This window comes from Archocentrus centrarchus, chromosome 11 (genome assembly GCF_007364275.1).
Source record: "Archocentrus centrarchus isolate MPI-CPG fArcCen1 chromosome 11, fArcCen1, whole genome shotgun sequence".
NCBI classification, from domain to species: domain Eukaryota; kingdom Metazoa; phylum Chordata; class Actinopteri; order Cichliformes; family Cichlidae; genus Archocentrus; species Archocentrus centrarchus.
This window is the reverse complement of record NC_044356.1, coordinates 27,612,725-27,626,631: the sequence shown is the minus strand read 5'-3', so window position 1 is coordinate 27,626,631 and position 13,907 is coordinate 27,612,725. Positions and strand designations below refer to the sequence as shown.

General features: G+C 41.2%; 1 protein-coding gene across 1 annotated transcript in view; it reads left to right on the top strand.

Moving 5' to 3' along the window:
- The window catches only part of kcng2 (potassium voltage-gated channel, subfamily G, member 2), a 32,165-nt gene extending 18,560 nt beyond the window's left edge, over positions 1-13,605 (top strand). Inside the window, exon 3 of the mRNA XM_030741327.1 lies at positions 12,388-13,605. Within this exon, the coding sequence (XP_030597187.1) occupies positions 12,388-13,215 (828 nt within the window). The 3' untranslated portion in view covers positions 13,216-13,605. The remainder of the gene's footprint in view (positions 1-12,387) is intronic.
- Positions 13,606-13,907: the final 302 nt, after the last annotated feature.

Here is a 13,907-nt window from a genome sequence, read left to right as displayed (position 1 = left end):
TCTGCTGACGCTGATGAAAGCTCTGCTCTGTGCACGATCTTGCTGCAGCTATCTCTGGCGCCAGCATGTGTGGGGAAGTCCCAGAACAAAGCCAAATCACCAAATTTAAATTGCTCATGAAACGTCAGATTTCTTAGGACTTTAGTGAGCCTCACTGAAATACTGTATTTACTAGATTGATCTTGAACTACAGTACAGTCCAAGTCTTGAACCACCCCTCATTTCTTTATATTTTACTTCCACGGAGCCAGATTTTCTCGTATTTTTAAAATTGGTTTTGAGCAATAATGTTGCCTCTGCACATAACAGACAACTTGGCAAAGAACTAATTTTAAATTGTATCTTTAGGCATTTTGTTACTCGCAGCCTGTCACAAAAACTTCATTTGTTTTAATTTCTTTGATAAATCTTTGGCAAAAGTTGACAAGCATGAAATAGTACTACTGAACTGCATATATTCCATGACTATGGACAGATATGGATGTAAAACTGCAGCTTGAGTGGTTAGCAGACATATTCAAATGTAATTCTAGTTTGCCAGTAAACTAAAAAATATTGCATTGTTAACCACGGGAGCATTGCAGCCGAAAACCAGTAAGCCGCATTGTGCTCAATCACTTTAGCCGGAGGAAAGAGTTTGGCAGAAACCACAAGTTTTTAAGGAGTCGTCTTAGATGGAAAGCACTTAGCCTGTCTCTCTAATCTAATGTGGCTCTTAGAGAAACATTCAGTTGCTCTTCCCTTTTTATTTCCCTCACACACAAGCAAAAAGAGAAGAAGAAGCTTCTGTATTGTATTTTACATTTAATGCCTGTCATCCACACTCCCTGCATGAATAGGAGATTAAACATCTCAAGTCCATCCATCCATCCATTTTCTTCTGCTTATCCAATCCAGGGATGAGGGAAACATCCAGCATTTTGCTGATTTCTTCCCTCCGAATTGCTCACTCTGTTCACATAAGCATCTTTAAAAACTGTGTTCTTGTCCCATTCATCACCACCGAGAGCCCCGGCTGTTGATCTAACCTTTCAGTGACTCTGCCCATACCTCACTGGCCCATACACTCCACTGTGATATAAATGCCAGACACTTTAAAGTATACCCCTACCACAGCCATGGCAGGAACCATCACACTGGGGAACGGAGAGCCAGATCTCTGAGTGTGAGTGCAAAGAAGAGAAATGCATGCAAATGCTTTAGGAAAACCAATAATTTTGTCTATGCTTATGATTGGTTGTGATGATCTGCTTCATCATTTGTTTCTCACTGTGTTTGTTGAATAATTCTGGTTGAGTTATAGTTCTCTTTAACTTTACTAAAGTGGGAATATTCTTCATGTTTTATGCAAAAACTTTAGCAAACCTCTCCAATTAGTTTCCAAGTGTAATGTTCAGAGATAGGATGGGAACTATCGTGTTTATGTGGAAATATACATCATATTGCCAAAAGTATTCACACATCCATCCAAATCCTTGAATTCAGGTATTCCAGTCACTTCCACGGCCACCAGTGTATAAACCAAGCACTTAGGCATGCAGACTGCTTCTACAAGCATTCGTGAAAGAATGGGTCGCTCTCAGGAGCTCAGTGAATTCCAGTGTTGTACCGTGATAGGCTGCTACCTGTGCAACAAGACCAGTTGTGAAATTTCCTCACTACTAAATATTCCACAGTCAACTATTATCACGTTATTGCTGCTAAAGGTGGTGCTACAAGCTACTCAACCATGGGGCGTACTGCACACCGCTTCTGAATTTAGGCTCAGTTTTTGTTCAGTATATGATGACAATAAAATGCCATGTTGCTCTTCATCTGAGGTTAATTACCTCATTTTAAAATCTGATAAAAACAATTTTTTGTATCATGTCTTGATATGTAAAACCTTAAACTTGATAAAGGGTGTACTTTCTTTTTACCCTGACTGTATTTTTTCAGCACCAGTTGTTTGTCTTTCAGAAAGACTCATTTTAAAGGTTTGGGACATTCCTGTGCTCCAAACATCAGAATGACAGCTATGGAAATTAAAGCCACCCGCCCTATATATTTACCCAGCTGGTCACTGTTAGATGGATTCAGGATTAATTGAGGACCAACAACAACTGAACGAAAAAGAGGTTAAGCAATACATTTACCCTACCTTTTGGTTGCTAAATGTAACAGAAAAGCTCCAGCTGTGCTGGCTCTCATTTCTTCTCCCTGTGGAGCTGCAAGCGCGCCCAGCTGAGCAACCTTTCAACACATGAAGAAGTAACACTATAGCCTTTAAGTATTAGCACGAAATGCTCCTCTTGCTACCACAGAGGCATTTTTAGCCCAAGTATTCCTGTCTGTCTGCCTGTCTATTGAAGCCCAATAGGTAAAAAAAAAAGTCTATTTTTCCAGTGTAAACACAAAGGAAGCACTCTGCTGTGTGGAAAAGATGAGGACTATTGACTTATTCAGTGATAATTCTCAGGGGATATCAGGGTACAATTGTTCCAAAACTTAATGAAAAACCTAATAAAACATGGAAAGGATTTTCAGTCCCGGCAGACCAAGCTTTCAACTCTTGTCCAAATGTACTGCTGAGTGCAATATCGCTCATACAATAATGTTTTTTCAAGGCAATCATTTTCAGCCCTAGTGAAGTGCATTACCCTTGTTTATGAGTGTTAATGCAAATAAACATGGCCTGTAATGGCCTGCAAGTAAAGCTATTTGGAACAAACTAGTGGCTCAGACACAATAAAGTGAAAATCCTCTGTACCTACTTGTAGATATAAAGAACCCAAACCAGGGATTAAATGCAGGCCACCTTTACTTCTTTCACTGAGATGTCTTTGTTTTCATCATTTTCTATACATCAGTCATAGTGGTATGTTTTAACATAGAAGGGAGATGGAGTGAGGGCATACACTTGTTAGGCAACAGCCATCAATATCCTTGCTACTTGAGGTAGGATTAGGAGTAGATGAAACTATAATGGCCCCCGTGGGGAATTTGGCTTGTCACAGCAGCAGAGAACAAGATATAAATAACAGTGTAAAGACACAGCCTTCTTATTGTTACAGGTTAAAGTGGATGTACAGGTGGAACAACACAGTCATTTGTCCAGAAGTGCAAACGCACACAGAGTGCTGTTAGCAGTAGGTAAAGGTAACACTCGTGTGTAACTATCTATTCATGGCTGTTTCAAAGGGAAAAGTGTGCACGTGTAATTTTATGTAGCTTTCAGATTGCACAAGCTACTAATCAAAATGATTAAAATACTTTTGCACAGCAAACACAAAACTCATCTCCTTCCCTCCCCAAACAGCTGAGTGTAATAAATATGAATTGACAAGGTTTAAAACTGCTTGGGTCAGTGTGGCGTGTGTGTGAGTTACAGCAGTGTTTTCACAGTATTGAAAAATAAATAAAATTCATATGATTTGATAAATGTGATCAATCTCAGTGGCGATGATGATTTAGAGATTTTTCAGGCAGAGACTATGAATATTATATATTTTTTTTAAAGTTCCAGGCATAGTCATCACTTTACTGAATCTAGGTTTGAAGCTGAATAATTTGCCTGCTAATTAAGATTCAACACAGTAATTGTACATAAACACAGAAGACCTGGGGAAATTAGCCAAACCATAAGCCTTAACTGCCTGGTTTATAAGGATGAGGCAGTGATGTGATTGATAAGGTATTAGTATTTGGTTATTATGATAAATTATGACACACACAGAAGTCCACTAAGCCCTTAGCACATAGAAATATTGGTCTATTTGTAACCATTTGTGTAAAATACTTCTCTCTCTCTCTCTCTCTTTCTGTATCTGCTTTCTCAGGCATTCTGATTACTTGCAATAATCTCCAAACCAGCTTTCAGTGTCACTGATTTTTACGCTATATGAAAGTTCTTTTAAGGTTGTGGGAGGAAAATCCTGATGTCGATAAAAAAGGAAAAGGAAAAAACAAACAAACTTGACTGGCAGTGTTTCGTGTTGAAGGTGACGGGCATGAAGAATGGAGTTACTGGTGAAAAGAAACAGGTTACTGTAAATAAGCACTAATGGTTCTAATGGTTATTAAATACAACATGGGTGGGGACAGGCTGTTGTTTGTCCACAGAGTTAAAAATAGACATGTGAATCCATTCACTCCCAATTCACCTAAACTGTGCCCAGTTCATAAATTACACAATATGTGCACCCCCACCCCCCTTTGCATACTTTAATAGTGTTACATGGAAACTGTGGAAATGTCACCATTGGTGGTAACCATTCAACAGTGAATATAATTGCTGGGTTTTAGGCTATACCAGCTTCCAAAGTAAAACTACAAGGACACCTGGACAGCCCATCGTCCACCACGGCCAATGACCTGTTAATTAGTTTTAACACACCTACAGCCCCATGCATATGTGTGTTGGACAATACTAAAATTAAATGGGCTCATGATCTGCCCCATGCATAACCACTTGACTGAGTTTGATGAAATTGAGTTTAGTAGTTTTTGTGTTCCCAACAGACAAACAAATGTCAGTGGTCACATGATGGAGACATAACCTAAAAATGGTGGATGAAATTTAATGACATTATCCTTGTTACTCAGAGGATCACCACTGCAAAAAAGCACTTCCACTGATGCCTTTCACAGTCTCCTCAGTTTCAGCGATTCTTTAAGTTTGGTGCAAATGTGTGACTGTAAGCGAAAAACGTCCAGGAAAAGACTGGCAGCAGTGTGGTCACCAGACCGTGGAATGTGAGTGAAATTCAGGAGCTTGAGGCCAAGACAGGTGCTAGCTGTTAGCGACATGAACAGTACTTAAACTTACCTCAACTAAATCAAGCGATGGCAGCAAATATACCACTGAAGTGCACTAGAGCAGTTTATCAAACACATAACCAGGGGGCCCAGAACTGGCCCACCATACTGTCTCATTTGGCCCACGGGATGGCTTTGCAAAACGTGAAAACTGCAGTGAAGTCATTCACTGGAAATTGCTATTCCTTTTGTGCTAATGCCAGCGTTACTACACAGGAGTGGAAATATATGCAAAGTAGGTAGTTATTTGAATCACAAAGATGTAAAATAGACTATTGTTAGAATAACTCTACATGTTGAGGTTTTGTGCTGTTCCACTGTGATGTGTAACTTATAATGCACATAACAGTAGACAGACTGACTGTGGAAAAACTGAGGCATATATTTGAAATTGAATTTGTTTTCTTTACATGTCTCAGGCTGTTGATTATCTTTGTGTATATGGAGCAATCATTAAATTGGAAAAATAACTAATCAAGAATTCATAGCTTCTGTTGTCTGTCAAATTTTTAAGGTAGTAGGGTTAATTGAGTCATTTAGTTGGGCTTATGTTTGCTGCTTTATTTGCCTTTAATTTTTTGTATTTGATGAATGATTGTGAATAGTTGTGGTAAGCAAGTGGTCATCTGGAGATTGAGCAGAAGATCATCAACCTCTGGGTGACTATATTTGACTGCAAGGTGATTGCACAGGTTGCCTGGTGAGAGGCAAGCTGTCTCCAAGCAATCGACTCTGACTTGGACTGACTGCAATCACTCTGAGACAGATTGGCAAAGGTTGATTGCCAACAAGATGCAATCAATCTGAACTAATCTGTGGTCGCAGACCTGGCCCCTGTCTTAGAAGCAACCATTTCAAAGGCAACAAGATTGCAATTTCATTGCACATGGTCTCAATAATTTTGGCAGCCTCCAAACACTGTTTTCCCTAGTGTAACTGTAGCATTAGATTGCCGAATATATCTAACCTTAAAACCAGTAAACAAACACAGATCCCCTCTGTGCAGCTTCATCTATGCAGTGAGTTTCCAAAATTTTTGTGTGAAGATGCTTAAAACCACATTATTGCTGTGCCTGAATTAGACTCATTACTTCCAACCAACAAATACGGCCTCGAACTCTTTCTATTGCTAAGTGAAGGAAAACAGCTGTGCACTGTTCCCAGAGCAGTTTGTTCTCATCCTTGAAGCTTTCTTTTCTTTTATTATAGAACCAAAACTTACAGTTCAAAGACATTTCTGATAGAGCACATCTCACTTGTATGGCTGTGTGAAATGGTGTTATTGCTACCCTTGGGGTAGGGGTGGGTGGAGTGGGGGGGGGCACCCACGCTACAGCATTTCTCAACAATTCAATCCACTCACTGGCCATGGAGTGCAGCAAAAGACCAACAGGAATGAGGCAAAGAAGAAGCAGCACTAGAAAACTGTCAGCATACTCTATGCTGAGTGTTTTCCACACGCACCAGCTCCTCCACGGTGGTGTGCGCAATTTGTGTAAAAGTTATTGTGTACATATTTGTGAGATGCTCTATGGGCAATAAACCTGTGACCTAGTTTCGATTAGTATACTGACATTTTAGCATAGTGTGAGAGGCACAGACCTACACGTGGATGAGTTTTGTGTTGTTGTGCAGAACATTTAAGAAACAAATAAGATAAGGCAGATGCAACTTTGTCTCCATATGCTTTTATGTTATTGGAATTGGTGATGATGCAGCCTCTTTCCTCCCGTATCTTAGCTTGTTTCTGAGTTTCCCAGGCGAGCACTAGGTATGAACCTTGCCTTTCACTCACCTCATCCCTCTCACCAGTGGCAATGCAACCATAGCAGCAGGACGGCACAGCAGTGGAACAGCAGGGAAGGCCTGCACATACTGTACCTAGCGATTCCTGAATAGTCTCACAAACAGCAAACAGAAGCACTGGGAATCCCTCATCCCATTGGACTCCTGGCATTACTTGAGAAGCATAGATTTTAACATTTGGTGAACTCTCCCTTGCACGTCTTAGGTCATTGTGTGCATCACTTCCTGGAAGTTTCGCTCTGACCATTTGCACCGTGATTTCACAACGGATTTCCAACTTGCTCAGAGAGCAAGCAACTTCGGTTTCAAACTGATGCAAATTCCTAATGAAGGATAATCACCAGTGATGAGAATTGCATGTGGCCAAACAATTTTCAGCATTTTCCTGGGCAGTTCTAAAGTAAAAGCCTCAGGTGTCTGTGGGAGAACTTTCAGTGGAAGTGGTCTGAACTTTAGTGCATCCCTTTGTGTGCCAGCACTGAGCGCATTGAAAACATTCTTTTTGATCACATCACTACCCCTGCTCACTGTCTGGATTAGCCTCCTCACTTTCCTCCCTGCAAATCTGTCCACTTTCTGAAAAAGAAAATCAAGCTGAAGGTTTAGTGATTTGACACACTGGAGCAGATCTAATACACATCTCAGAGGAGCAAGTACAAGCACATAACAGAGAAATTTAAAAATAGCAGCCATGGTGAAAACAGTCCTGAGGTGCATGAAAAGATAATTTTGAATGGGAGATTGGCCAAAGTTTAAAAGAGGTAAGGTTTTTGGTTACATAAACCCATTCCTGGAACACTGTGATCACACCCTGCAGAGGGTGACAGCAGTGTGATTGGTTGGCGATTTCAGTGCGTCTTTGTGAGCTGGATGGATGCACTGGCATGCTGTACAGGCTCACAGCACGAATGTCTGAGTTGATGTTGGACGATTCATGTAAGCAACCATTGCGCTGCTTGTCGTGGCTTTCATGCATTAATTATGCTGTAGTTTGTGGTGTGTTTTCAGGCAGTTTAATAAGTTAGTGAAGTTGCTTTGTGGTACAGCCACACAGCACTCCTTGCATATGATTTCGTCATTAGTTGCACTAAATCCAAAGTATTTCCAAACAACAGATGAAGTTCCATTTTAAGGGACAAGCTTTTCACCTTCTGCTGTGCCAAACATTTGAATTTTGTTGTATATTTAATGTATTGTCACTTGTCCAGACTAGTCCAGGAAACTTCAAGCTGCACAGTGCGGGAAACAGCTGTGATTGGCTCATGCAAACACGTGGTCAGGTGCTGATTTAGGGAGCACTTGATTTGCTTTGCCTTTTAAATAGTGCTTGATCATGCTCATTTAATTGTGGGAAGCCAAAATTGTGATAAAGATTAAAATTCAATTAATTATGCAGGGCTATTTTGGTATAATGCCACTGCTGGCCTTCTTACCAGGAGGTTGTCCATAGTTTGCATAGAAGTCACAGACTTGTCTACAAACACTGGCCGGCTACTCTCTAAGCTGTAGCAAAACTTGAAAAAGTGCAGCACAACCTGGAAACATATCTCAAGCAGTGTGTGCAAGACATCATGTGAGAAACCTCAATAGCTGCTGCTCCTTCAAGTTGGAAGGAGCTGACTGAGCTTGTTTAGACATCTGATCAGCATGACTCTTGACACCTTCCAAATAGGTCCAAATGGTTAGAGATATTTGGAGGAGGGTCCGAACATGCTGGAGAAATTATCTCACCTGTCAGGTGTTGTTGAGATGACTTGTTTAGCCTGCTGTCACCACAACCATTTTGGACAAATGTGTTTGTTTGTTTGTTTTCACCATTAAAAAGACATAGAATTAATCTATATAATAAGCATTCTCTTGAATGTGCCGACTTGCCTGATTTGCTTTTTGAACAGGCATATTAATTTGGTGTCTGGAAAAAGAGACCTGACTGTTGAAACTGTATCTGAGTGGCAGCACACACAGACAATCACCACATGTGCTAAAGCCCAATGAGGTGACCAAACGAGAATTGTAAATAGATCCATTAAAAGCTTCGGTGTGCCAAAGACATTAGCAGCTCAGTACTTGGAGTGTACCTGTTTGTTGTATGGGGCCCACTCCAACTTATCTGTGCAGATCAAAGGTTAGCCATCACTTCCTGCAGTGTTTGGTTTGCATGCTTGTCTTCAGCTGTGACAGGGTCAGAGTCCCCTGACTGCTGAGATGAATAATTGTGTGCTTTTAATTTGATCCTCAACGGTACATCTGTGTACATCAGAGGCTTTTCAGAATGGAGAAGGGGCAGAAGGGAGTGGAAAATGCACTCAGCCAGAAAGCTTGTGACAGAGAGAACAATACACATCCACTGGTCAGATTCAAATGAAGGGATGGCTTTATCGATTGCAAATGTGTCACAAACAGACAGATTCCCCCCGTGGACACGGAAGAGCAGAAAAACAAAGGAAGTGTGAAACATAGTGGTTGCCATGTGAAAATGAACGTGTTCCTTAAGGATTTAGATAGTAGCACACTTATTTGTTTTGGCTTCAGACTCAATACTTTGGATGTGAAATGACAGCATGTGGTTAGAGGGTGGATTTTAGCTGAAATTTGAATGGTGCAGTAACACATAAAGCTTCAAAAGTGCCATGTGATGGTTTGCCACCGGAGCGTGAGGACTGAAGGATGGATTCATGACAGCGTGAGTTTTAGGTACACGCAGTCACAGCTTGTATTTTTATTTGATATTGAAAAACATAACTTTACTTGCACCACTCACATAGCTGTAGGTGCTACATCAAAGGGGATCAAATGATTGCTTTTTCCAAATATGTAAAAGGAAAAATGTAAATGAGGGTGTACTTATTTTTTCACGACTGTACCGCAGACACAAAGAGAGTGCTATTATATTTAGCGCAGTATTTTAGTTTCTGCAGTCTGTCCAAATCGTACTGACAATGGGAGAACAAAGTGGTCCAAATTGGCTGATAATTCTCTCAAAATGAAGCTGATGGCATTCTCTTAATCTTAGTTATTGTGTTCATTCATATCTTTTAATCTTGTAGTTATTATGTTATTTCACCTTTCAAAGTTAGAGCGCGAAGCTGAAACTTTTTATTCACTGTGAACCGTCCTCTCATGTTGTGGATTGATGTGACCCATTTTCACTTTTGAGATGTGTGAAATGCCGTTTACTCTCTCGTTCTCTTCCTGAAAATCTCTGACTTTTTCTAATTTTGTATCCATATGTAACCAGACCACAAAAATGACATGGCACAGTGTTATAGTTTTCACCTTGGGATTTTCACCCGAAGAATGTATTGGTCTTCCAGACACACTACAAATCTTCCACGTAACCAATTTCGCCACAAAAAAAAAGACAAATCAGAGTTTTTGTACAGTGTGAAGTACTATTTATTTTACCATAATTTAATTCCCCTTAATTATATTAACCTACCTGCTCACTGCCACTGCACTATAGATGTTTATAATCCTGGTACCCTAGGCACTTTCATCCAGGTTGATTAGCATGTCTAGGAGGGGTTAGGGAACAGATGGCAATGCTGGTCTGTCAATCCAAGACTGGAAATACTGATAGAGCTCAATAAGGGTTAGGAATTCATTAGTGGCTCATTTCTAAGCTCCTCCTGTCCACATCAACATAAACCATAGATGGATTTGTACTTTGTGTTGAACACATTTTCATTTTCAACTTGTCACATTCTTTTTCACAAACTCTTTCCCACCATATTTTATCTGAAGTGTTAGATCCTTAGCATCATTCTCCAGCGTGCAGGGATACCCCTCTAGCATTTATTTCCAACATGAGGAAGAAGAAAAACTCAATGACACCAAAGCCAACCAGAAAGCAGCACTTTGAGTTTTGTGACTTTGCGTGCAGCAGATTTTTTCTCACACATTCTTTTTCTTTTTTTCACTTATACCCTTTCTGTCAGTGGCTGCTTTGGTTTTAAGCCGTTGGTCGGGTTTTTCGCAATAAATTACACGTTGAAAAATGACACTTAAGGTGAACCCGCTGTATTACAGTGTGAGTCCTGTATATGAATCGTGGGAATGAGAACAGGTTGTTGTTTCAGAAATCCACTGCCTGAGTCATAACTAGCAAACATGACAATAGACTATAAATGTTTAGAGAATTTTTAATCCAGTTTTAAGCATCTCATAAATAAACTTAAACATTCAGTTAAACTGCTGGTGCCCCCCTGGCCCCCCTTGCTCCTTGAAATCTGTTACTTCACAGCTAAAGAGGAAGGTAACAGTTGGCTGCAAAGCCACTTGTTAGAAGGCTGCTGCTGCCTGCAGGGTGGTGTGCTGCAGTTTTCTTGCTAGCTGAGTGATGTACAGTCAGATTTCCACTTTATGGGCTTCACGTGTCTAATAAAATATGGATGGTTACAAGATATGGATTGCAAGTCTGATGATGAGCTAGACAGTAGCGCTGACTGACTGAGTTACTAGAAGAGACTTTCAGACGTACGCTGATGTCAAACAAAAGCGCTACAATGATTGTATTTTTTTTTAAACAAAGCCCGAGTCAGACTCAGTGTCTAACAACAGTTCTGAGATTAGATGTTTACGTTCACTGATGATACGAACATGCTTTGAGAAGGATACTTTCAAACCTCCATGCTTTCCACGTTGCACTGGAGCCTTCCATGAGGCTGGTGTTGCTACAGTAAACTGTTCAGCAAAGTTGAATTTACCCCTTATTATCATGTTAAATACTTTTACAATTCCTAATATTCAACATGATTACTGTTTAGTCTCATTTAATTTGTGCCCTCACTTTCACTTTAGCAGGTTATCGCTCCCGCTGCTGCTGTTGCTGCTGGATGAAAAACTGCAACTCCAGCTTTGCCTATCACTCATTTACATGGTCCTTAATGGGCTTAGTGAGTTTGATGTCTCAAGGGCAAAAACCCTGCTATTTGCAAAACAGAGTTTATACTCTTAAAAATGCATGAGGCTGACTGAGCAAATGCTAAGGGAAAATGCAAAGGCTTACATATTCATCCCTGTGCACACTCAGACAAGAAGCCAACACCACAGCGCTTGTAGATGGCGGCTCTAATGGGCCGCAAAAGTTGCCATATGTTTCTTGTATTTTGTCTCTGTTTAGTATCTCCTCATATTCAAATGAAGCTGCACATAAACGATGAAAATGGAACAAAGCAAAGAATGTTTGTGGCCATTAATAACACTGAGTAGTGGGAGAAAAATGAAAAGTATACTCACACACTTTATGTTTTCAGTTTGCTCCAGGGGTAACTTTGACTTAATAAAATAATCTCTTATAATTATATTTTTAAATATTCATGAACCCCATTTCATCAGGCTTGGGAAGAAAAAAAAAAGATTAATATGAAAAGAAATGTTTCATCTTAAAAATCCAGCATACCCTCATGTGGCAGGGAATTTTACCATCATCTGCACATTGTACAGCTCTTAAAGCCTTTTGTTCACTGAGGTTTGATGCATGAGTCAGTGAGGTTCACTAAATCAGATAAAGGGTGTGCTTATACACTTCATGAATCTTTCAGCACCTTCTTGTCTGTTCTTTGTTCTGCGAGAGAACAGACACGGTTTTGTTGTCAGAGCTAAACAGGCAACCTCATCTGTCAATAACAAAACCTACAGAAGAAATACCAAGCCTTAAAATACCTTCTTAATTACTGACTGCATGCTGCTTCCTAACCTCATCTCCATCGAAAATACTTCTGGACTTGTTTCGCTTTTGCTGGAGGTTGTAACATCTGTCTTTGTGTTTTGTTTTTCCTGCAGGGCGAGTGCTCCCAGAGATGCTATAACATCTTTGTTCTGGAGACAGTGTGCGTCGCCTGGTTCTCCCTGGAGTTCCTGCTGCGCTTCATTCAAACTCAGAGCAAGTGTATGTTTCTGCGTACGCCATTAAATGTCATCGACGTGGTGGCCATACTTCCTTACTACATCACCCTCATCGTGGACTCTTTGTCGGTGGGCGGGAAACCTGCAGGCTCAGGGAACAACTATCTGGAGAAGGTGGGGTTAGTTCTCAGAGTTCTCCGAGCGCTACGAATCTTTTACGTCATGAGGTTGGCCCGCCACTCCTTAGGCTTGCAGACCCTTGGTCTAACGGTGAGGCGGTGCACTCGTGAGTTTGGCCTGCTGCTGCTGTTCCTGTGCGTGGCCATGGCTCTTTTCTCACCACTCGTGTTCCTAGCAGAGAGCGAAATGGGCGCCAAGCAGGAATTCACTAGCATCCCTGGTAGCTACTGGTGGGCGGTCATCTCCATGACCACGGTTGGCTATGGGGACATGGTGCCCAGAAGCATCCCTGGCCAGGTGGTGGCGCTTAGCAGCATCCTGAGTGGTATCCTCCTCATGGCCTTCCCTGTCACATCCATCTTTCACACCTTCTCCCGTTCCTATGTTGAGCTGAAGGAGGAGCAGAGCCGGGCGCTCAGGCAGAAGCCGGACTCGCAGGACAGCACCAAGTCGCAGAACAGCGAGGACTCCCAGGAGACGGACAGCTACCACGGCATCACAGAGGCCACAGCTTCAGCCATCCAGCGGAGAAAGTCCATGGCTGCTCAGAGGGCAGCTGAGATCAGAGCGTCCATGAAGACTTAGCCACTCTGTCAGCCTGTCTGTGTTCAAGCGGCAGCCTGGGAGGCCGTGATACCCAGCACTGGGACTTCAAATATGACAAGCTGTGGGACTGCGAACAGGGATGAGATTTTCTCTGTTGAGTTTGGGGTTTCCGCTTTGATCGTGTGAAGTGCTTGTGCACCAGAGTGTGTCTGAATTTCACGATTCATGATTTTAAAATATGGGAAATGACACAATATTCACAAATTAACAACTAAAAAGAAACAAAGAAGCTGCCTGAGACAGAACTCTCACTGACTGCGATTCAGATAAGTCTGTGGAAAGAAAATCTGATACCAAAACACGTGTGTTGTTGTTCAGACCTCAGATCAATAGTTCATGTTCCTCATGTAGCTGCGTTGAGTGGATTGTGCGAAATAAAAGTGTTTGCTGAGATTTCAAACATGCCGTTTATTATTAAAGAACATCAGCTCAACTCAATTTTAAATGATGTATTCATCAAACCAAATCACTTATCAATGGATCAATCCTGTCATATTGGTTGCCATATGCAGTGTGTACACTGCATGATCTCAGCGCATTCATTTCCAGGGGAACACAGTTATTTAACCTCCACATAACGACATTCATTCATTCATCAGTCAGAGGGCTTTACAGTCTGCTGCGACGTTTTGTTATTTAATGGGCAAGTAACAAAGACGATTGCTCCCACG